Here is a 22747-nt window from a genome sequence, read left to right on the forward strand (position 1 = left end):
CAGGTGCATAAATTTGGGCACCACAAAAAAAGAAATAAAATCAATATTTAGTGTATATCAATGTGTGTGTCTCCTATATGATATATGGGGTGCCTTTGTCTGGATGTGCTTCCCATCCAGCAGTAGCGGTTTTTGATACAGGTGACACGGGCGGTAGCCTGGGGCGGCATCGATGTGGGGGGCGGCATCACAGGCATCGGCGGAAAAAAAATGCTCGTACTCATGCTGCCCCGACATCAGCCAGCTCATGGCTGGGAATGGTACGGGCACCGATCAGTTTTCTATCGCCCATTTGCTGGGAGTAAGGGCGCCCTCCTTTTGCGAGGTGCGCCTGCTACTTGCGGCACAGGGAGGAGAGGGCGGGTCGGCGGGGGATTCACTGACTGGCTGGAGCAGCATCTAATTACCAACTCGCAAAATAAAAACAAAACCACAAACAAGAAAACACCAGAGATTATCATACAGACTTACACCAATGTGTTTTTTGAAACGTGAAAAGTGAGCGAGAGAGCCCTCGGTGCGCCTAATTGCTGCTGAAGTCAAAGTAAACTTTGTCGTCTCCGCTACATACAGTCCAGTATACAGAGAGAAGAAACGACGAGGCTCCAGTTACAGCAGTGCAAGTAAACAAACAATAAATATAAGAAGAGTAAGACATTAAATATACACAATTTAAAATTTCTAATTTACAGTTTGATGATTTAAAGTCTCACACACAACCCGTCGAAAGGGGAGGGAGACCTGCTGCTTCCAAATAGAGCACATTTCATTCATAATGTTGTAAATCCAAACCCATTATGTATTCATGATCTGAATCCTGGGTTGTGCAAATCCCAGAAATACACCTTAGACAAAGTGAATCTGTGAACTAAGGTGTAGGTTTATTAGATTAAGTTGTGGTGATCCTCGGGTTGGTGGATTTGTGCTCATACTGGAGGGCAAAATTAAAACCAATGGAAGATGGACAAGAAAAGTTGAAAGCCATCAGGTGCTCAGTTTAGAAAAAAGAGAAAAGAAGAGGAGGAGAAACGAGCAAAAGATGCAGGTAAGCAGATGTGTCATGTATCCTGAAACAATCAGAATCAGAATACTTTATTAGAGGGAGTGTTCGCCTGGGGTGCCAAACAGGCTAGGACCGCCACTGCCATCCAGAGCTCCACAGCAGAGAGGGAAGTTCCAGCACTCCTGGAATCCCTCTGCGATGGACCGCCAGCCTCCAGGCGAAGGCACAGCCATGAAGTCGTCCACTAGATAGTCCCAGATGGCCGTCGCTACCTGGGGGGTGATCTGGCACACCGTGGACACACCGACTCTGAAACTGAACGTGATGGTCCTGAAGGAGTCCCCGGTGGCAAGCTACCTGGACAAAATTGTTCAAAATTAGTATTATGTGTACTGCAGTTACAAAATACATTATTCAAATTCCAAAATACTTTTGTATTTCAGTACTTCAGATTTAAATTACAAAACATAAACCTTACATAAAACATTTTGTAATTATAAGTATAATTACATGATATATATTAGATATAATATAAAACAGTCAGTTGTGTTTTGTTTTAACTTTAACATGTCATAATTTGATTTGTAGCAACTTTTACCCCTACAGTGTGCCAATCACTCATAATTCCTACACATGTCAATCAGGTATGAATGAAGTAAGTCATTAATAGAAATAAAGAATTGTATGTTGACATGTAGCTCTTTCCTTGCTTAAATCATTGTTAATATTTTTTGAAAAGTTAACCTGAGATAAGACAGCTTATCAAGATAGAATATGCTAGATAGAACCATATAACTAAAGATGAACCAAACTGTTCACAATTTTATCTAGTGAGTTATATGTGAGTTTTAAGAAAGGCTGGTGAACCCTGTTATAGAGTCTGACAGCTGGAGGATTATATACAAATATTCAACTATACCAGAATTAAACCAGGTCTAAGAAAAAAAAGAAAAAAGGAGTGAGTATTACTACAAAGATTAATCCACAGTGGTTCTCATACCACATATGACACCACAGCCATGCTATCATTGCTAGCACTGATAACACAACATAAATCGAATTAAATCAGGACTTGATGAGACCTTTTGATTATCACTAGAAATATTATAAAAAGTCTCCATACGACAGTTTGCTATCAGTAAAGACCGACGGCATTCACTGTTGGCATACCACATCCATGTTAGCAGTGTATAAACGGATAGTTTAGCATATATTAGCACAGGTATCACACAGCGTCGAGGTGCAAATTTGCCCGCGTCAAGTTAGGGGCGTCTGCCGCATTTTTGGTCGTGTCTATCGCGTTCGGTGTGGAAACACAGTTACCCTGACTAAATCAAGCGAAATGCCCCGGGTTGCTCAGTCACTAATTATTGTTACTGTACTTTTATTACAAGTATTGTACTTTAAATGCAACAGGCTGCACTCTGCTTCAGCTCCTGTGTAGAACTGATTATTAAATATCTTCAAACAGCAGCATGTTTTCAGTCTCTTGCCAAATCTTTAAAGACAGTAACACCATTTAAAAAAAAAAAAAGCTTGTACTTTAGTAACTCCTCATCAATAACTATGGACATCAAGAGAAAACTGTGGAACTGAAAAAAATGTAAGAGAAGAGCTTCAGATCCTGGGTGGGTGAGGACAGAGAAGGATCAGGAGTTTTTTTTTTTTTGCTTTTGTTTGGGGGGGGGGGGGGGGGGGGGGTTCAGATTTGGGAGAAACTTTATATTTGAGTTTGTGATGGTTCTGTCCTCTTTGTGATTACAGGAGCTGCCCTCATATTCAGACCTCAGCACCACCCAGTGACAGCAGACAGATCATCCAACATGTTCACATGTTAACTGCAAAATGAACTGATGAAAACAGTACAAAGGTTAAAGTACCTCATGTGCTGTAGTGAACGCTGCAGCTGTTTTATTGATAAAGTTAAAGACAAAAAAACAAAAGGATTAATCACTCATGTAACTGTGTCACTATATATCAGCATTAACAGGACCTCAGTTTGGTGTTTCACAAAGCTGCTGATCTCAGACCTGCACAGCTTCTGTTTTAAACACTTGATGTACTCAGCTGCATGAAGAGCACGTTTGAGTTTCTTTAACACAAGCCAAATTGCATCCGAGTCCATTCAAACAAGGCAAATGGTGTTGTAACCGCCGTTTTTCCCCTGTCCGCTTCGCTCATGGCCACTTGGAAGTAGCCTGCAGTCAGGTCCAGGGTTGAGAATAACAGCGCATTGCCAAGCGCGTCCAACGACTCTTCGATGCGAGGAAGTGGTTATGCATCTTTGCACATTACTTCGTTCAGCCGCCTGTAATCGCAGCAGAACCGAACACTTCCATCTTTCTTAATAACTACCACCGCAGGTGAGGCCCATGGACTTGAGCTCTCTTTGAGGATCCCCTGGCTAACGAGTTCCTAAACATGCCTCTTAAATTCCTGAAAGACATGGGGTTTGACCCTTCGGTGCCTCTGTTTGATAGGGGGTGCCTCGGTAGGGATACTGTGTGTCAAAGTGGTGGTATAGCCATAATCGATTTCACTTGCTGAGAATACGCCTTTGTGTTTGGCTAATAGCTGACAAAGCTTTTGACACTGCAGCTCCGTGAGATCTTGAGTGTTGGCCTGTACAGGGACTGGTAACTGCCTAACCTCGCCCCCTGTCGCTATGCTCTCACCCTGGCCCAGCAGCTTAACCACGAGCGCCCCCTCTCTCTCCTCTACTTGTACAACCTCTTTGGGGAGTACAGCTCGTGGCTTGCTAACAACTGCAAGCCTGGCTCTAGGCATCAACTTGACAGCTCTCTCACTTGTGTTCATCACTCTGAGAGGGATTCTTCCACCACTGGTCATCGCGAGAGTGTTGGCAACTAACAGTCTCCACGGCAGCTCTATTTCTCTTGCCGCCTCAGCCAGCACTTGGCACTCAACCCTAGGTGGGACTCTGCAACGGCCCTCCACCACTTTCTCGCTCATCGGGGGAATGATGATGGGTTCCCTGCCAGCCACCTTGACAAACCCAATTTTGCCACCCGGACCCATGCGGGAGGTCTCCTTCCTCGCTCGGGCTATCAACCTACGGACGGTGGCCTCTGTCTCGTCGGGAGCGTAAGGATCCATTTGGACACAACCCCCATCCGCGGTAAAAAGTGCTTCGAGATCTTCTATAACATTCATCCCCACAATACCTGGGAGCCCATTAGCTTTGCCTAGCTGAGGGTGAGTGTCGGTGAGTACAAAAATGCACTTCTTGCCAACCACTCTCCCAGCGCATTCAATCTCGGCCTCCAAGCAGCCCAAGACAGGAATATCGAGCCCATTTACTGCTGTGAGCTCCATCCAGTCTGCTGACCTCAGCTCCTGTGGCCCAAAGCAATGGGACTCCGTAATAGCAGTCACATTTGACCCCGTGTCCCAGAGGCAGGTGGTGTTCACTCCCCCTATCTTAAGGTGAATAGTGCGACACTTTCCAAGAGCACTCCTTTTGAGGCTCTCCTCCACCTCTGTCACAAAAAAACTCGGCTGCTTGGCGCCCAATGGTCGGTGTGGTGGGGTGTTTCTTAGCCCCATCCTTGAGTTGGGTCCATGGGGATAGGAGCCAAAGCCCCTGCGTCTAGTTTTTTGGTACAGCGCCGGCTAGTATGGCCGGGTTCCCCACAGCTGTAGCAAATGTATCGCCCTTCACTGTCATTTAGGGGTGTTTGCCTGCGCTGTACACTCTGCTGGCTGCTCCCCCCTTCCCTGCTCTGCAGTGCTAGGTGTTAGGTTTTGTATTTTTGATTGTCATTTATGCTTAGAAATATTTAACCATATATGCTTAGAGGTGTATAATTAATTGTGTAGTGATAAGATGTGTGATCTTTAGCAGGCTGCAAAGGCTTGGTGTGCATTCCAGAGTGTTCTGGAATCCACACCTACATCCTGGGAGCATGGGAAGAGGTCGTACCTTGTTTTATTGTTTTATGGTAGGATAAACGTGGCTATATCTGTTTTAGGCTAAGTGCCTTTTGTTTAGATGAACTGCTGGACTTCCAAACCAGCAGGTTTAGGGAAGTCATTTATGGGGTCACACTCTGACCCCACACACACACACACACACACACACACACACACACACACAAAGGCAAGGTACTCTTTGTTTGTATGTAGACGTTGTATGTTAATGAACCTATGCATATTCATGTAACCTCAATAAAAGAGCAGTGTTACGGGGGAGCGGACGAGAGCAACTGGGGTCAAGCGAAGGAACGGCGTTTGTCCGGTTCTCTCCCGTGCACGAGAATGATGAAGAACTTTGCCTACTTCGTGTATTGCTTTGCTGTGTAATTATATTGTCTTCAACATTCCAGCGAATAGGTTTAAGCTACAAACCTATCACTAGGTATAACTCTTCCTGGCGAGAAGCTAGTTTCTTAATCTCCTCATGGAGCATCTCCATGGTAAGGGGGGATGGTCTATCCTCAACCGGTGCAGTCGCATTCACTGCACCTTTAGATCTAGGCCTATTTTGGGGAACAACAGAGGGTTGAGCCTCTTCTTCCTCAGACCAATCAACTGCTGCTTGCAACAGCCCGACAAAGGTTAGGCCTTTCACCTCCTTCAACTCCTTAAGTCCTCGGCTGTAAAGGCACACGCGCGCTCAGTACCGCACTCCGCTCGCTCCCAACAGTGCGTGCACGTACTCTCCTCAATATGTCACTTCCTCTTGGCTTATTCAGACAGGCTGCTAAAGACCCTACATGGCTTTTATGGATTAAGGTTTACCAGTAAGGAAAACTAATGCAAATGTGTGTGTGAAATCTAGGAATAAAAGTGGTGCAAATAAGTGTAAGATAATGATTACTCACCTTTCTTGCCTGTGTCCTCTTCAAGGTGTTTGGGCAAATGTTTCCCCGGGGGTCCAGACACCATCTAAAGTTTCCGGGAGAGACCATTGGTAAAGAGAGTGTGGTGAATCTTTTTGTGCTTGGGTTTCTGGGTTTTTATAATATTGGGTTTGGTGTAACATTAAAGTGTGAACTATGTATTAATATGAAAATGTGAAATGTATTTATGTATTTATTTATTCTAATTGATATATTGTATACTGTGGTGGAAGGATGGGATTTAAGAATTTACCTGAGAGTGGAAGAATGGGTTAATCTGTGACAGCTGAACATATATAAGGCTGCCAGTTGTCATTAGAGGTGGATTTTGTGCTGTGAAGAAGCTCGACGAGTTAATTGTTGTAAGGAAAGCTGTATAGCAAATAAATACTTTTGTTCCTCTACACTTGCCTTGGTTCATCTCACTGTGTTTCCAGCCGCTAAGGGCCGCCCTGTTAAAGTGGTGTCAGAAGTGTGTCACTCATGCCACAGTGAGAAGATGATGACAAGAGGTGGAAGAAAGCCAGGCCATGAGGAGCAGCCTGATGAAGGAGTTGGAGCTTCATCTGAGCTAGAGGCCATGGCAGCAACAAGCCCTGAGGACAAATTGGAGGAGTTGACAGGGTTGGTGAAATCTCTTATGCAGTCTCAAGCAGCCAGAGACCAAAAGTGGGAGAAGGATTTGTCACATCAGGAACAAAGGTGGAAAGGCATGCAGCATCAATTTCAGCAAATCCAGCTACAAGTTAATGCTGTAATTGATAAGCCTGATCCACCAGAGGCGCCAGCGCCCCCTAAAACATATGAAGAACAAGAACTTGGATTCAATGGTGAAGACATTCCAATGGCCAGTGGGTCCAGGTCTTTAATTGAACCAAAACGTTTTCCTCTGTCAACAGAAGATGACACTGAACATTTTCTGACTACGTTTGAAAGAATGGCAAATGTGTGTCGATGGCCCAGAGATGAGTGGGCTATTCGTCTGGTTCCCCTGTTGACAGGTAAAGCCCGCACAGCCTACATTCTTATGGATTTAACAGACTCTGAGAATTATGATAAAGTGAAAGAGGCAATTCTGGCAAAATATGAGATCACTGCTGACACCTACAGACGCCGCTTCAGATCTCTGAAAGTTGAACCAGGTGAGACGCCATGTGAACTTTATGTAAGATTGAAAGACCTGTTTTCAAGATGGATTAAACCTGAAAAATCAACTGTAGAAGAAATATCTGAGCAGATAATTCTAGAGCAGTTTTTGAGAATGGTTAACCGAGAGCTGGAGATCTGGATACGTGAGCATGACCTGAAGACGGCAAAGGAAGCAGCTAGCCTCGCAGAGGTTTTCACTTCAGCCAGAAAAGGAAGCAAGAGCACCTACTTCAGCCGGGAGACCCACTATGCCCAACCAAGTAAGTCCATTGGGGGTGAACAGGGTTCTGGTCAAGTTCAGGCTAGAAATCTTTCTAGTTCTAGTCAGCTCCCTTCCCATAGACCTCACAATGTGAAGAAATCCTTTAAGTCTTCAGTTCAGGATATTAAATGTTATCACTGTCATAACTTTGGCCATACACAACAATTTTGCCCTGCCCTTAAGTCAAAACCATCTCTTTTGTGTGCAGTTCCAAGACCAGCCACAGAGCCGGTAGAAAAGAAAGCTTGTACTGTCCCTGTTTTAATTAATGGGCGTAAAGAGGAAGCTTTGCTTGACTCTGGGTGCTTCCAAACTCTTGTACACTGTAGCATAATTTCAGGAGAAAAGCTAAGTGGGGTTGGGGCTACAATAAGTTGTGTGCATGGAGATGAACACAGGTACCCCACTCCTGAGGTTTACCTGACAGTGGGAGGTCAAATCTACTTGTTAGTGGTAGCTGTGGTTCCCAGTTTGCCATATTTAGTGATACTTGGTAATGACATCCCCACTCTTTTTGATCTAATACATCAGTCAGTGTATGACCCTCAAGTGAGTGCTGAGAAAGACATTCAAGGCTTAGGTGATGAATCTGGAAGCTCACTTCCTCTAGATATGACAGTTGAGCCATTTAAACCCTGTCATGTAGTCACAAGAGCACAAAGTGCAAATGAAATGATGCAAGAGCTACCCTTTTTTGAGGAGTCTCTCAAAACAGAGCCAGGGAAGATTAGGAAGTCTAGGGCTCAGAAAAGAAGAGAAAAGTTCAAAGGCTCAGGGGAAAAAGGTACAGCATTGTTTCCTAAGCCAAATAACCAGCTTGAGTTTGATGTTCCCTCAGATTTAGGTGCAATTCAAAGACTCGACCCTACTCTAAAACCCTGGTTTGAGAAGGTAACAGAGGTAGAGGGGGCTAGTCAAGGTCAGGTAAGCTGTCTTGCAGATACTGTTTACCTAATTAAAGGAGGCATCTTGTACCAGAGAAAGGGGAAGTGCGAAGCTGTAGCACTCCCACAACAGTTCAGGAACAAAGTTATGGATTTGGGTCATTTAATTCCATGGGCAGGTCATATGGCTTTTCACAAAACACTGAATAGGATCAGCAGCCATTTTGTTTGGCCAGGGATGTATGTCCAGGTTTCTGAGTTTTGCCGTTCCTGTGAAAAATGTCAGTTGACCTCAGGCAAAGGAGTAGCGCGAACCCAGTTGCAACCACTGCCAATTATTGAAACACCCTTTGAGAGGCTAGGCATGGATATCGTGGGCCCTTTAGAGAGGAGTTCCACAGGTCATCGCTACATATTAGTCATATGTGACTATGCGACACGGTTTCCTGAGGCCTTCCCACTCAGATCAATTAAAGCTCGTCACATTGCTAATTGTCTTCTGCAGCTTTTCTCTAGGGTAGGCATAACAAGAGAAATTCTGACGGATTGTGGAACAAACTTTCTATCCAAGTTGTTGCAGCAGGTTTATAAGCTGTTAGGGATAAAGGGACTTAAGACCACCTCGTATCACCCCCCAAATGGACGGGCTAGTGGAGAGATACAACAAGACTCTCAAAAGTATGCTGCGCAAGTTTGTCTCTGACACAGGTGCTGACTGGGATCAATGGCTGCCATACCTTCTGTTCGCCTACCGGGAGGTCCCGCAGGTTTGTACTGGCTTCTCGCCTTTTGAACTTTTGTACGGTCGCCAAGTGAGAGGCCCCCTGGATCTGCCTAAGGACTGCTGGGAGGACCCCAAAGCAGAGGGTGAAAACATCGCAGCCTACGTAATTAACATGAGAGAGAGATTGGAGAAATGGCATCATTGATGCAAGACAACATGAAAGCTGCACATCAAAAGACTTGGTATGATCAGAAGGCCAGGGATAGGGTCTTCCTTCCAGGTCAGAAAGTACTGTTATTGCTTCCCACCAGTAATAACAAGCTGCTGACAAAATGGCATGGACCATACGAGATTGCCAGACAAGTGAGTAAAGTCACTTATGAGCTGAATATGCCAGAAAGAGTTAAAAAATATCAGACATTTCACATGAACTTGTTGAAGGAAAAAAGATGAAAAGGTTGATAACACATTATATGCAGTAAACGCACTGCCCAAGTGTCCCCTCTCCCCACCAGTGGTGGTCAAGTTACTTGAAAAAAGTAATCAGTAACTAATTACTGATTACTTCCCCAAAAAAGTAATCCAGTTACTTTACTGATTACTTATTTTCAAAAGTAATTAATTACTTAGTTACTTAGTTACTTAGCTACTTTTTATAAACACGATTTACAACCTGAATAGGTGATAAAGCGATAGATCGTTCAGCCCAATTCTACTTTTTCTGTCAGACCCAGGATCCCCGAGCAGCTATGAATTATATTATTATTGTATGTATATTTGGTGTTGCTGTCCTTCTCCCTGTTTGCACGTGTGTGTGTGTGTGTATATCTATTTCTGCGGGCGCCTTCAGGCCTGGTGGGTGTGGCCCTGCTGGCGGACTGGTCACACCCGAAGCCACACACCTGCTGCTGATCAGGCCTCGTCGGGGGAGCTACTTAGGAGAGTCTTGGAGCTCCCACCGACGTGGGATCATTGCGTGAGACTCCACGTTAGTCACCCAGTTTAGGGTTAGTCGTTTAGTGCATGCCTGCTATTGTTAAGTGTCCTGACAGCTGCCGCTATTGTTTCCCGCAGGAGGAGCGTGGGAGGCTCAAAGAGCAGCGAGCACCGGGAGTGCAGACACGGAGCAGAGAGCACAAGGAGGACACGACACGGGAGTCTTGAGAAACACGGGGATTTATTGTTGTTTTGCACCATACACTGTAAATAAACACACTGTTCGCACACAGAGCACCGCGCCTGGGTCCTCCTTCCCTACACCCCCACGGTCTGCCTGTCAAACTGTGACATTTTCTGCATAATCCATCATACAAAATGTAATCAAATGGAAAAGTCTCTTTTTAAAACTTGTTTTATTAGTTTTAATCTTTTAACTTTATGCATCAAGCAAAATTTTAATTATATGCAACATTCTCTGACTGGAAGAAATTTGTTTAATATTTAAACCTATTTTCTGCACATTCCAGCACATAAAATATTTTTTTGTGTGTGTTTACACTCACTCTTTCAAATAGATGCAATGATATAGATGCTCTATTTTTACCTGTAAAGCAGAAGTGGGGTAGGCGGAGGTTTACCCTGGTGCATTTGTGCCGCAGCGGTCAGTGGAAGAATCCGCGAGTTTCTCTGTGAGTTTCCCATTACGTCGTAGCTACTCGGTGCTTGCTCGGAAGTTTTGGGTTTTTTCGCTGTAAAAATAAGTTTTCTTCCCACGCACAATGGACACTAATGTTTTTGTCACTTTTTATGGAATCAAACTCAAAGTAAGGTCAGTACTTCCACGCTTTAAACGCTGCACGCTCATACTCTCTCCCGCACTCGATATATGATCCATTGTTGATCTGCACACAGCTGTTGTCACGAACGTCGCACTCGCTTACGTCACTGTCATGAGACATTCTCGCAAAAAAATCACGGTTTTAGTAACGCAGTAACGCAGCGTTCCTACGGGAATGTAACGGTAATCTAATTACTGTTTTTGCAATAGTAATCCCTTACTTTACTCGTTACTTGAAAAAAAGTAATCGGATTACAGTAACGCGTTACTGCCCATCTCTGGTTACATCATATTCTATGAGGATGTTATGTGTTTGTAGACTTTCTGCCCAGTTTGGACCATTTAGCAGAATCAGCCTGTTTAAGGCTCTGGTATCTATTCTGTATGACTTAAAGCAGTTATGACATGGTCTGATTTTCTCACCCAATAAAAGAATATCTAATATATCAGTCTACTCTTCATTCTATCAGAAACAGTTATCACAGCTCGTATATTTTCTTTTTACACATATATGTAAGCATTGAGCCACATTTAGTAATGCCAACATATTAATCGAACAATATTTGTCTCTCATATATAATACATCTATATACACACTGTCAAAGATGTCTTTGAGTGAAGATTTAAGGTGATAGGAAATTTGAATAAATGCAACTTGAATCTTTACTAAAGTTCAGTGAATGACACAGAGTTCAAGCTTACTGCTGTAATATATCATAATAATCTGACAATAACTATAATTTTGGCCCTATTATATTTACTTTAACACAGTGAGATGACTTTAGTCTCATGAACAACATTAGCTAATTGTTATTTACTAACTAATCTTGAAAAGACTTTTCAGTACAGAAATGAAGCCCAACAATCATGTTTACAGTCCTGTGGTTTCAGCCTCAGGTACTCAACAAATCAAAGTGATCTCATAAAAAAATTAATGAACAAAAAAACCATTTTTTCTCCCTCACTTAGTCAGACAATGCTGTATGAAACGTTTCTCGTGGCTAGTATTATTGTTTCTAGGCAACCTGAGCAGCGCAACGAAGGCCAGATCGTCCCATTTCACAAGCATCTCACTTCCGCACTTCTCGTACTTCGTAGTACCTGCTGTATGTAGTCCGTGAACTACGCACGGGGCTGGACAAAAAATCGGCCCGGGCATTTTGACTAGAGACCGGCCCACCAAAAAAGTGACGTCATTCAGGGGTAAAACCGCAAAGGATTCTGGGAACTTGTGGCAAGCGGTACTAGCGCATGCAGGCTTTCAATTGAACTCAGTTACACAGCGATAAAAAGAAACACAAAAAAGGGCAATAAACTGTTGTATTATTAACTGCAATAGCCGGTGTTGTGCCAAAAACTGATTGTCTGCCAAAAACTGATTTCCGGTATTTGCCAAAAACTGATTGCTCGTATTTAAATTGCTATAAGTAACTTGTTGGGCTATAATATGTGAAACATATGTCAAATGCATCCCTCATGGATGACATAAAGTCATATTGAACTACAAACAACATTAGTGTAACAAGGTAGAAGCCGCAATCAGTCTTTGGCAGTGACTTTTATATAACCTTTATTTATGCTGTTAAAAAAAAGTCTAATTAACATTAAAAATGTCTTTTGTAAGAAGTAGTTGGACAGCAGAAATGGCTCAAATATTACAATAGTTCTGTAAAAATATTTAAAGTGGGGATAAAGGACCGGATTGGTTATAATGTAAGTACAATAACACAGAGTTGTAAAGATACTTGAAAAAACAGCTAATTTTTTAATTCCATATATAGCCCCTTTGTAAACGCTGTTCACCGAAGTCTATTTACCAACATAGATATTACACATAAAAAATACACGCAAACATTGGAAATCACTTTTTGGCACAACACCTGTTGCATGACAGCCACGGGAAGCCGACGGGTAAAGAGATCGGTTGTTATCGGATTACGTTGTGGAAATTGTTTAAGACATGTTTCCGAAGTAACAAAGAGCCGATGGATGGCCTATAAGATTGCTAAACAAGGGGGAGGGTGCATCCGACCTCCTCGGCTGTAATTGGTCCAGCCCAGAGTCGATCATGACCAATTGGCCAATCCAACACCTTTCATTATTTATACCCTTCCAAAAAAAAAATAAAAAAATCGATCGGCCCATAAAAACAAAATATCGCCAGCGGCCCACCGGGCAAATGCCCGGTATGCTCTCATCCATCAGTCACCATGTGGACATTTTTCTGTCACACTTTGAAGCTGATGGACGTTTTGTGTCTGCACTAAGTACGTTTTCACCAGCTATGGCACCGGCAGGATTCACTTTCACAGACTCACAACCACCAGCTTCACCCCTCCCCTCCTCCTCCAGCTGTAGGCTTTAACATTGAGTTTCCCCACACATGTTTACAGACGAGTTAGAGAGCAAGAGAAGAAGAGACGGATTCATAAATGTCTTTGTTTCTGCTCTAACCTTACCCAAACAATGCTGCTCTACAACTAGACTACCAGCCACAAAGACAACAGCTGGAGAAACATCTGTCTACCTCTGACATCCACCAGCTCATCCATACAACAAACACACATCAACAACCAGGAAGCAGCTTCATCTGTCTGTATGCCCGATGGCCAGTCCAGCTATGACTACGCATACTACGAAGCGTGCGGTCGCTGGATTGGGACACAGCCACAGAGGGAGTATCACTCCCTCCAGTTAATACACGACACCACGGTTCTTCATTCACAGATGGATTTATTCTTCCGTCACACTTCTTCTCAGAAACACCATAAAATCCACCGTCAAACTGTTATTACATAAAAGTACAGAATGACCAAACATAAACATTACAAATAAACATTTAAACCCAAATTAACAAATACGCGATAAACAAACACAGTTAACATACCTCGCTGGCTGCACGTAACCGTGAGGGAATGAGTCCGCTTCAGGAACAAAAACTTAACAAAAATAATTCCCAATTTCTTCTTATTCTTCTTCGCAGCTTTACCTTAAACTGCTTATTTATTCCTTCTTCTGACTTAGTTAACTTATTAACTTAGCTTCTTTGCACATGCTTTTGACCTCCCTTTACGTCACTTAAAGGGCGCAACACAGAATGAACCTTAGTTCCTACCCCAAAAGGAACAACAACAAATAAAGGAAATAAACATACATGAACACAATAAATTAAACAAACGGGGGGGGGGGGGGGGGTGGCAGAGGGTGTGTCCGCCCAGGGCACCAAACAGGCCAGCTCAGAGGTCTGACGCTTTCTGGAAACAGTGACATGCAGCTGCGATGAGCTGCACACACCGCCTCTTTTAGCTCCTCCCACAGAGGGGAGGCTGTTGTTGAAGTTCTTAAATTCATCCTCATTTTCTTGTCGGTTCCTTTTTTGGGGTGAGGGCGTGGATATCTGTGACAGCACGTGAATTTCACGAGGACAATATCTGCAATCACTTTGAAACAGGTTCGTTTGCACCTGAAAAAGAATATGATAACTTGAACATTCATTTCGAAGCATTTTAACTCTTGACTTCTTTTTCCTTTCGTAGTTTAAATATTGTTGATGCTTGTTTCTCGTCTCGTGTATCTTCAGCCATGCTTTGACCTACACTGAAAAAAAGGGATTGGCCAGCTCTTGGATTTAAAGTTAAGTGTAACTATATAGTGTAGAAACTACATGATATGCAGAGAGGGTAGATTAAATTGTTCATATCATGTTCAAGTGAAGTAAGTCAATAATATAGCAATGTTAAATCCCGCGACACTGCACGGGATTTCAGTCTCGCACTCTTTGGATCGTGGTTTGAGGAAGGCATCCATCTCAGTCAAGTCGAGCAGCCACCTCTACTTTTTTTGGTATACCAAAAAAAGTAAATTGGGTGGTTGTTACATTAAAAAAGTCTACCTTGTAATTTGAACACAATAATTTCATGTTTCTATGAACGTAATTAAATCATGTAGGATTTGCATGGAATTCAAAAACTTAATTTGTTCTTGTTGAGATGACACGATACAATCTAGTAAGAGTGGTTAGTTGCTGAACTCATGAAATTCACAAGATCGCATAAGATTTCAAACTGCAGGAAAATCAGTGGAGTTATAAGAGGCAGAGAACTACACACACACCACATGCATGCTATTGCTATTTATTGTGGATTAACCTGTCAAGGACAAAAACAAAAAAATTCTGCATCAAATACAGGAAATCATAGCTTTCCTGTACTTCCTAGATTGTTGGCATGGTGGTTAGTGCTGTTGCTTCACAATAAGAAGGTCCTGGGTTCAAATCCACATTCTGGCTAGTTTGCAGTGGTTTCTCTCTGGGTATTCTGGTTTCCTCCTACAGTTAAAAGTCATGCAGTTATTAGAGTTAGGGTTAACTGGTGATTCTAAATTACCCGTGAATGTAAGTGCACGTGGTTGTTTGTTTCTATGTGATAGACTGGTGAGCTGTCCAGGGTGCACCCTGTCACTTCAGGGTTATTTCCCAGCTCTCCTGCAACCCAGAGAATGGTAGTCATTGTAAATCCATTCAATTTTTATGGTAACCAAGATCTAGACTTTGTTGAACATTATGTAATATGAAGACAACATGTAGTATTTAAGCGACCAAGTAATACTGGGGTAAAAGTTATTGAATAGTGTTGAAATAAAATGACAAAATTGTGAAGGATTAAAATATTCCAAGAGCTCAACTTACTTCATCTGAACATGTTTCAATTGCGTTTTAGGAACACAAAATGCACAGGTTTATTGAATATGAAAAAATTGTGTTGATTTAACTCAGTTGTTTAAGTTTCTGCCAAAGCAAAACATTTGTGTGCAACTAGTGTCCACTATTGAATCAAGTAAATCCAACATGGCCTTTTTTTCAGTGTACGACTTTCATCCGTCCCCTGACGTAGCTCCTAAATCAAACTACCCGTGTGTCACATTAATGTTCTTTCTCTTTCTTTTCTTTTTCTTTTTTTTCTATTTCTTCTCAGGATGTCAAGCAGCACTCAGAAGCACCGCACCTTCGTCAGCGAGCCCATGGCAGGGAAACCGGTGACGGCGGTGCCAGGAATCGGACCTACTCTGGGGAGGGAGCTGAACAGAGAAGGCATCAGCAAGGTGCGCAAAACACACACACACACAAAAAGCAGAATTTGGTTTTTTGGACATGAACGACTTTAATGAACTATAAATGCCTGTGACAGGGGAGCGCGCCTGTCACCTGTCAGGCAGAAGATCCCAAACAGATTTCTGCATTTCACCTTCATGCTGTGTTTTTCTTACATTTATAGCGTACATATTATTTATAAATGCAGTTTGAACCTCTCTCTCACACAACGTCAGTCTGACTTTTGCTGTTTTTAACTTGATTTTTGCTATTCTTTGTTTATATCCCTGTTGTAAATATATAATCATGTGAATTCCTGAACTCTCTCCTGAAGCTGTCAGAGGAGCTGATGTGTTTGTTCATGTGTGGTATTTTCTGTGTGTCAGACTTTAGGTTTTGTTTTCCTGCTTCGTGAACTTTGTCATAGGTTTCACTTTCCTCTGAAATGCCTCCTTTGCGCCTCACATCGGTCATATCCTGCTCCTGTTTGCACTTATTTCTCTCTCATGTCTTCAGTTTTGTCTTGTCCTGTCCTGTAAACCAATCTTCTTGACTCCCTCAGTCTCCAGCCTCTGTTTGTCTCAGTGATTGTAAGTGGTCATTACAGCTCAGCTTCCTTTTTAAAGCTGTCTGATTCGATGGTGTGTTTCTCGTGTTTTCAGGCCTCTGGCCTCCTCGGTCACTACCTGACGCATGACCGAAACCCGCAGAGCTTCAATCAATGGGTCAAACGCAGCAGTGGAGCGAACAGTCACCAGGCCAACGCCTGCACCCAGGCTATGAAGGAGTGGACAGACAACAATCTGTGAGGACCTTCCCCCTCTACCTGAGAGGCACCTCTCAGCTTATCATGTGCTGAGCATGAATAAAACATAAATAAAAGTTTGTGTGCCGGAGCTTCGTTTGTGTGTGTGGATCTGTGTTTGTTAAAAACTTTGTTTTTAATGACTCGCTTGCACTGGCTCAGTCTAACAGACGCCTGAAGGATGATGCGACTCACATCCGGTGAAGCGCCGCTCTCCTGTGGCCGTTTTTGGTACTGCAGATAAATGCTGAGAGGTAATAAATGACAATCATAGTTTAGGAAGCAGGTCAAGGTGTTTGTTTGACCTTCATGATGATAGCAAGGGGAAGGGGGGGGGGGCAGACTGAGTCTTTGAAACACGATGGAGTCACCGATCAGGACTCTGTTAAGCCCCGCCCCTCATTGCCCAGCCACCCAGAGTCACAGAGGAGAGCACAGTCAGTTTGAGCTGCGTCACGTTTCCACAATCAGCCTGCCAGGACATTAGAGAAGAAGTCCAGCACATTCACGATGCTTTTAAACATGTTTTCATGTGTCAGTGAGTCATCGCTCACATTCATCACGTCAAAACTGAAGCTGCACTCTGTTCGATAAAGTTCACAGATTTAGACTGTTTCATAAAGCAAAAGTTATCATTCCTGCCCGTGGACAGAAATGGTGCAGAGTTTGTGTGTGTTTGATCATAATTAATATTACTATAGAGTCCATATTATATCAACAGCTACATTCACCCTGGGGAGAAACTAGTGAGGGAGACCATGAGGACCAAGCTGGGTTTCCTGGGTCCAGAGGTTTGGAGAAACTTCTTCCCTTTCTTTCATCACAGCTGTCCTGCGCCAGAAGTTCTGTTGACCCACTGAGAGAAGCTTCATTTAAGTTGCTTGAAGACGTTTCACCTTCATCCGAGAAGCTTCTTCAGTTCTAAGGTCAAATGGTGGGGAGTCCCAGATTTAAACCTAGTGGGAGTGTCCCCCCACAGAGGGACAAAAGGACCCCCTGATGATCCTCTAATCGCCTGAGCCAAGGTGTGAAACTGGGTGTGGGTCCCAATCAGCCAGAGTTTCGGGTGAGCTTGTTGTGAAACCTGGCCCCAACTTTGTGTTGATAGGAGTTATGTGGGTTAGTTCAGCTTCACCACTAGGGGGCAGTGTAACCAAATTGTGATATATACTGTGTCATAGAAGCAGCGGCAGGTTATGTTTTACATGCATGGATGTGAGCCACGTTAAAATAAAGAAGCTTGCTCACTACTACTGATGTTTTATTAAAAACACGACAACCTTATCATGCGAATTCCTGAGGTCAGATGGCCCAGGATGTAAGTGGGCGTTAAGGCGTCTGGGGAGGGAACTCAAAACTGGATTACAGATGGCAGAGAGTTGGTGTCGTAAACCACCGCCTCTGTTCACAGATGGTCGCTCACAGTGGACATAGATGGCATTATCAGATGGCATTATAGATGGCATAGATGTACATTATCATATAATCATACATGATTATATGATATTATACACATTAAAAGTGAATCTCTGTCCAAAAGTTTACTTTTTACTCACTATCATTCATTATTCATTATTCTTCCCCAGTACTTAAGGTTAGGATATGTATTTTTTCTATTCCAATCCATTCTTCTTTTGCAGCATTTAAATGACCTTGATCAGATTTGATGGTTTTGTTACAGACTTTTCAAAAAAGTGTTTTGTTTTTCTTTCACAATGTGGGGATTAAATTGTCTTAAAATGTACAAAACAGTGATGTCATGTTTTGAGACGAGGACCCAGGCACAGAGAGACTTGATGAATTTAAGAATCTTATGATTTAATAAAGAAATCTGCAGACTTGCACAGAGATGGTAAAATTATGATGACTGATAAAAGAGACGAAGACAACAGACGATGAGGACAGGGAGGAACAGGGGTTTAAATGCACCAAGGAGACAGTTATAGAGAACTTGGGACAACTGGAGACATTTAAGGATGCAGGGACTGACAGAGACAGGGAAGAAGTGTCATCGTGAAGTGTAAAGTTTATCTTGCCTGGCTGGGCAGCTCTCTGGGTGCTCAGCACCCCCAAAGTTCTAATCCTAGAATCGCCCCTGGTTTGATCATAATGCATCTCCGAGTGGCCTGAAGTTGGAGAGATCGTCTCTTACTGAGACGATCTCTCCACTCCATCACATCCTCTTTAAGACACTATGTGACAGATCCAAGACTGACCTGAGCAAGTCCTGCCGAAGCATGGACCACAACGGAGCAGGCCGCTAAGGTTGGCCTGCAAGACACTAAGCTGACCATGGAGACAAAGGCTGCTGCGAAGGGACACCCAGCACATTCAGGTGGTAGAACCTGGTAAAGGTCAAATCAGCTGACCATGTTGCCACTGCACAAATGGCATAGAATGAGGTGCCCCTCTACAAGGCCCTGTTCTGGACTGGACTAGTCCCTCCACCTCAAATGAACCCTGACAAGACACACCTGTGAAGTGAAAACCAATTCAGGTGACTACATCATGAAGCTCATTGAGAGAAGGCAAAGGGTTTGCAGTGCTGTCAAAAAAGAAAAGGGTAGCTACTTTCAGGAAGCTAAAATATAAAACATGTTAAGAGATATTTATCCATTTTTTCTTTGCTACACAAATCCATATATCTGGAAAAAGTATCTTTCTTCTGCAATAGCAGTGTATAATGTTCTGGCTGTGTCTTTCTCTTGATGCATGTGAAATCATCCAGGTAAGTAACTCCAACAAAGTTGATTCTGTTTATCTGAACATACGTTTCGTCATTAATCCAAGTGACTTCTTCAGCTGACTGCAGGTTTCCCCAACCTTGCAAACTGTACACTAATCAATGCCCATTGATCATTGATCTTCCAGTTTGGATTCGGGAGACAGACACTATCTCTATCTCTACTTTCAAGATTAGGCTTAAAACTTTCCTTTTTGTTAAAGCATATAGTTAGGGCTGGACCAGGTGACCCTGAATCCTCCCTTAGTTATGCTGCAATAGACGTAGGCTGCCGGGGATTCCCATGATGCATTGCGTTTTCTTTCCAGTCACCTTTCTCACTCGCTATGTGTTAATAGACCTCTCTGCATTGAATCATATCTGTTATCAATCTCTGTCTCTCTTCCACAGCATGTCTTTTATCCTGTCTTTCTTCTCTCACCCCAACCGGTCGCAGCAGATGGCCGCCCCTCCCTGAGCCTGGTTCTGCTGGAGGTTTCTTCCTGTTAAAAGGGAGTTTTTCCTTACCACTTTCCCCAAAGTGCTTGCTCATAGGGAGTCATATGATTGTTGGGGGTTTCTCTGCATCAATTATTGTGCGATCTACTGTACAATATAAAGCGCCTTGAGGCGACTTTTGTTGTGATTTGGCACTATATAAATAAAATTGAATTGAATTGAACTACAGGTACCCTGTCAGTGCCATCAAGGAAGCTTCTTGTGACGACTTGCATTGGGGATTTTGTGGAGAGGTTAGTAAGTATAGCACCTTACTGCACTTTGTTAAAAAAATTGCAATGAATGTTTTCTTTTAAAAATGTGTATCTTTTAACGTTCATCTCATTATTTATTAGCTTTTTTTTTTTCAGTTAAAATTGCTCGGCTGTGACACATATACCTCTGTCCTTGTGTGTTCGTATATAGTACACATAAGGTGCTATATACGCCAGTGTAGCAGAAATGATGGCAGATGATGATGAATGATGATGGCAGCAGCAGCCGTTCTTCTCTGCGTGAGTAGCTTAATGTTGTTCGTGTGTAATTTACGTTGAGTAGGCTCAGCACGTTATTAAATTAATGCATGTAAGGTAGCAAACACTGTCGTAGTTACATGCGGCTGTCTTCCTGTTTGATGGCAGATACTCCCTTCACCCTGGTCAAAAAGGCTAAAATGACCAAAAAAAAGTGGGAAACAGCTAAACATGAGAGGTTTTTGGACAAAGTTTGTGTTTTTTTTCCGCATTATTTAAGCACTGCTTCCAGCCAAGACTGATACCATAAATCCCCTATAGCTACAGAAAAGGCCAACATTGTTATCTTTTTACAAAAAAAACAGCTAAACATGAGAGGTTTTAGGACAAAGTTTGTGTTCTTGATTCTTTAAGCATCAGTTTGAGCATCGTTTAAGCACCAGCACCGTTTCAAAAGTACCGGTTTGATACTGGTATCGGATAAAACCTAAAAGATACCCATCCCTACTCCCCACTGCCTTTCAGCGGCAGGCAGCAGGAAACAGATCATCAGAAGACGCTGAGATGATGTTCAAGTTTAACAACAATATTGCCAAAGAGTGCCTAAGCACTTTAAGCACAAGCACTTTTTCAGTAACTTATCTTTCTTGTAGAACTGTGCTCCAAATAAGGAACTTTGGGCTGAGAAAATCGTTGGTTATTTATTTACAAATCAATATTGTCTGTAAAGACAGCAATCCCCCCCCCGCCCCCCCTCCCCTCATGTAAAACTGTGGTGTAAAGTGTTGTAGTTGAAAAATGTGGGTGCACCTAACTTTTGTGCTGGTGCAACTAAGAGAAAAAGGTAGACGCACCACTGCAAAAGTGGCAAAAAGTTAATCTGCAGCCCTGCATGTGTTACTCCTGTGATTAAAGCATCTTTCTTTCAGCTTAACGAGTGAACCGTCAGCTCGTTCAAACACACGTTAAAGTCCGTTTGGCTCGACACCACCGAACAGAGGCAGCAATATAACATAGCTAACATTAACAGTGCAGTGAATCCTGCTTGTGCCGTGATATTCAGGACTGCAAACCAAGCAGCATCACTGACTTTTAGCTTATTGTGTTTGTGGATATATGACTGACTTTAATTATCCATAATATCATCACATTCTCTGTAAGATTAAGATCAACTTTTGAATGGTGTCTATTTTAAAGTCAAGGCTTTAAAACCAAGTTAACGCAGAAAGTACAAACATCACTAATGTCACATAACTTTGCCGACATGTGGCCAACAGTAGTGATGGCCCACTTGAACCTGAGGCTTCGGGGTGTGTGTCAGGAAAAAAACAACACATTGCTTCAGAAGCACTGTGTCAAGGCTTGATTCATATGGCCAGAGGAAGGTGATCAGTGATGTTCGAAGCTTCATTTAGAAAGTAACTGCTTCAGTGGTTTATAAGGAAGTCAATTGTGGGATTTATGGAGTGTTTTGATGGTGAGGGACAGCAAACCACTGATTACTCTATACAGAGATATGGAGCCAGCGAGGAAGATACTGTCACTGTGTTGATTGATACTGTCACTGGGTTCAAACTAAAGGAGTGTTCACAAGAAATCATCAGTAGGGATGGGTATCAAAAACCGGTTCTTGTTGAGAACCGGTTCCCACTGTTTCAATTCCTTGGAATTGTTTGCCATATTTTTCCAAACAATTCCCTTATCGATTCCAGTCACCCCGAATGACGTCACCACGTTGCGGAGCAGGAAACATGGCGGCTCAAACGCTCAAAAGTTTGATTACACTTTACGAGAACGGATGACAACAGGGCAACTTGCAATACTTGCTAAGTAGATATTTAATTTAAGGGAGGAAACACTACGAATATGCAAAAGCATTTGCTCACAAAACACGCGATAACCTTAAATGAATGTCGTGTTTTTAATTCCGCTCCGGACTCGTGAATCTCAACCCAGCAGCAGCGGTAACGTTTGCACGTCCTCTCCCGTTAATGCGGCAGATAAATGATCAACTAACAGTGCATATTATGTTAGCGCGTTCTGCCTTATTACAAAACCTGCCATTACTGTGCGTTTAGGTGACCATGATGAGACAGACAGACAGAGTCTGGCTCAGATGCTGGCAGTTCTCGCTGCAGTCTATCGGTAGCGTCTCCTTTCAGGCCAGGATAGACGAATGTCACCTAGCAGTGACTAAGTTTGTGGTAAAAGGCTTGCACCTATTTGCCACAGCAGATGCCCCCGATTTTTGGTAAGTGAATGTGTTTAATTGTAGGCAGGGACATTACTGGATATTCTTGTGTAATTGCTACAGAATAATTTATGTTATACTTTGTTATTGCTACAGACGAATATTTATTTTATTATTTTACATTTACAATTTTTTTCCTGGGGACCCTGTGACACCCCATTGAAGAGCCGTAGGCTGTGGATCTCTTAAGATCTCACTGTTGGGTTTGTAAGGCCATGTTACTCCTAAATTTCTATCTTGTTCAAAGA

At 42.9% G+C, this 22747-nt stretch overlaps 1 protein-coding gene and 1 long non-coding RNA gene across 5 annotated transcripts; one reads left to right on the forward strand and one right to left on the reverse strand.

The window, feature by feature from the left end:
* Positions 1–343: 343 nt before the first annotated feature.
* On the reverse strand, positions 344–13837 carry LOC148103354 (uncharacterized). 2 transcript variants are annotated; one of them, XR_015718627.1, is made up of 3 exons: positions 13549–13837; positions 5848–5911; positions 344–1356 (listed from the first exon to the last, which is right to left on the reverse strand). It is a non-coding gene; the product is annotated as an uncharacterized LOC148103354 (long non-coding RNA). The 2 variants fall into 2 exon arrangements; XR_015718628.1 differs by having other exon boundaries at positions 344–1360.
* A 76-nt stretch (positions 13838–13913) lies between these two features.
* LOC148103355 (barrier-to-autointegration factor-like protein) lies at positions 13914–16646 on the forward strand. 3 transcript variants are annotated; one of them, XM_087839107.1, is made up of 4 exons: positions 13914–14112; positions 14198–14294; positions 15635–15761; positions 16413–16646. In XM_087839107.1, the coding sequence occupies exons 3-4, from the start codon at positions 15636–15638 to the stop codon at positions 16557–16559; spliced, it is 273 nt and encodes a 90-aa protein (XP_087695233.1). In that variant the 5' UTR covers positions 13914–14112; positions 14198–14294; position 15635; the 3' UTR covers positions 16560–16646. The 3 variants fall into 3 exon arrangements, with proteins under 3 accessions (XP_087695233.1, XP_087695235.1, XP_087695236.1); XM_087839109.1 differs by having other exon boundaries at positions 14242–14294; XM_087839110.1 differs by lacking the exon at positions 14198–14294.
* Positions 16647–22747: the final 6101 nt, after the last annotated feature.

This window comes from Neolamprologus brichardi, chromosome 3 (assembly GCF_056152115.1).
Source record: "Neolamprologus brichardi isolate AB-2024 chromosome 3, ASM5615211v1, whole genome shotgun sequence".
In the NCBI taxonomy this organism is placed as follows: Eukaryota; Metazoa; Chordata; class Actinopteri; order Cichliformes; family Cichlidae; genus Neolamprologus; species Neolamprologus brichardi.

What these genes read in the sequence shown, in the direction of transcription:
- LOC148103355 (XM_087839107.1), top strand. Translation starts at nt 15,636, where the DNA reads ATGTCAAGCAGCACTCAGAAGCACCGCACCTTCGTCAGCGAGCCCATG. An exon ending in ACAGAGAAGGCATCAGCAAG is followed by an intron (nt 15,762 to 16,412) that starts GTGCGCAAAACA and finishes TCGTGTTTTCAG; the next exon opens with GCCTCTGGCCTCCTCGGTCA.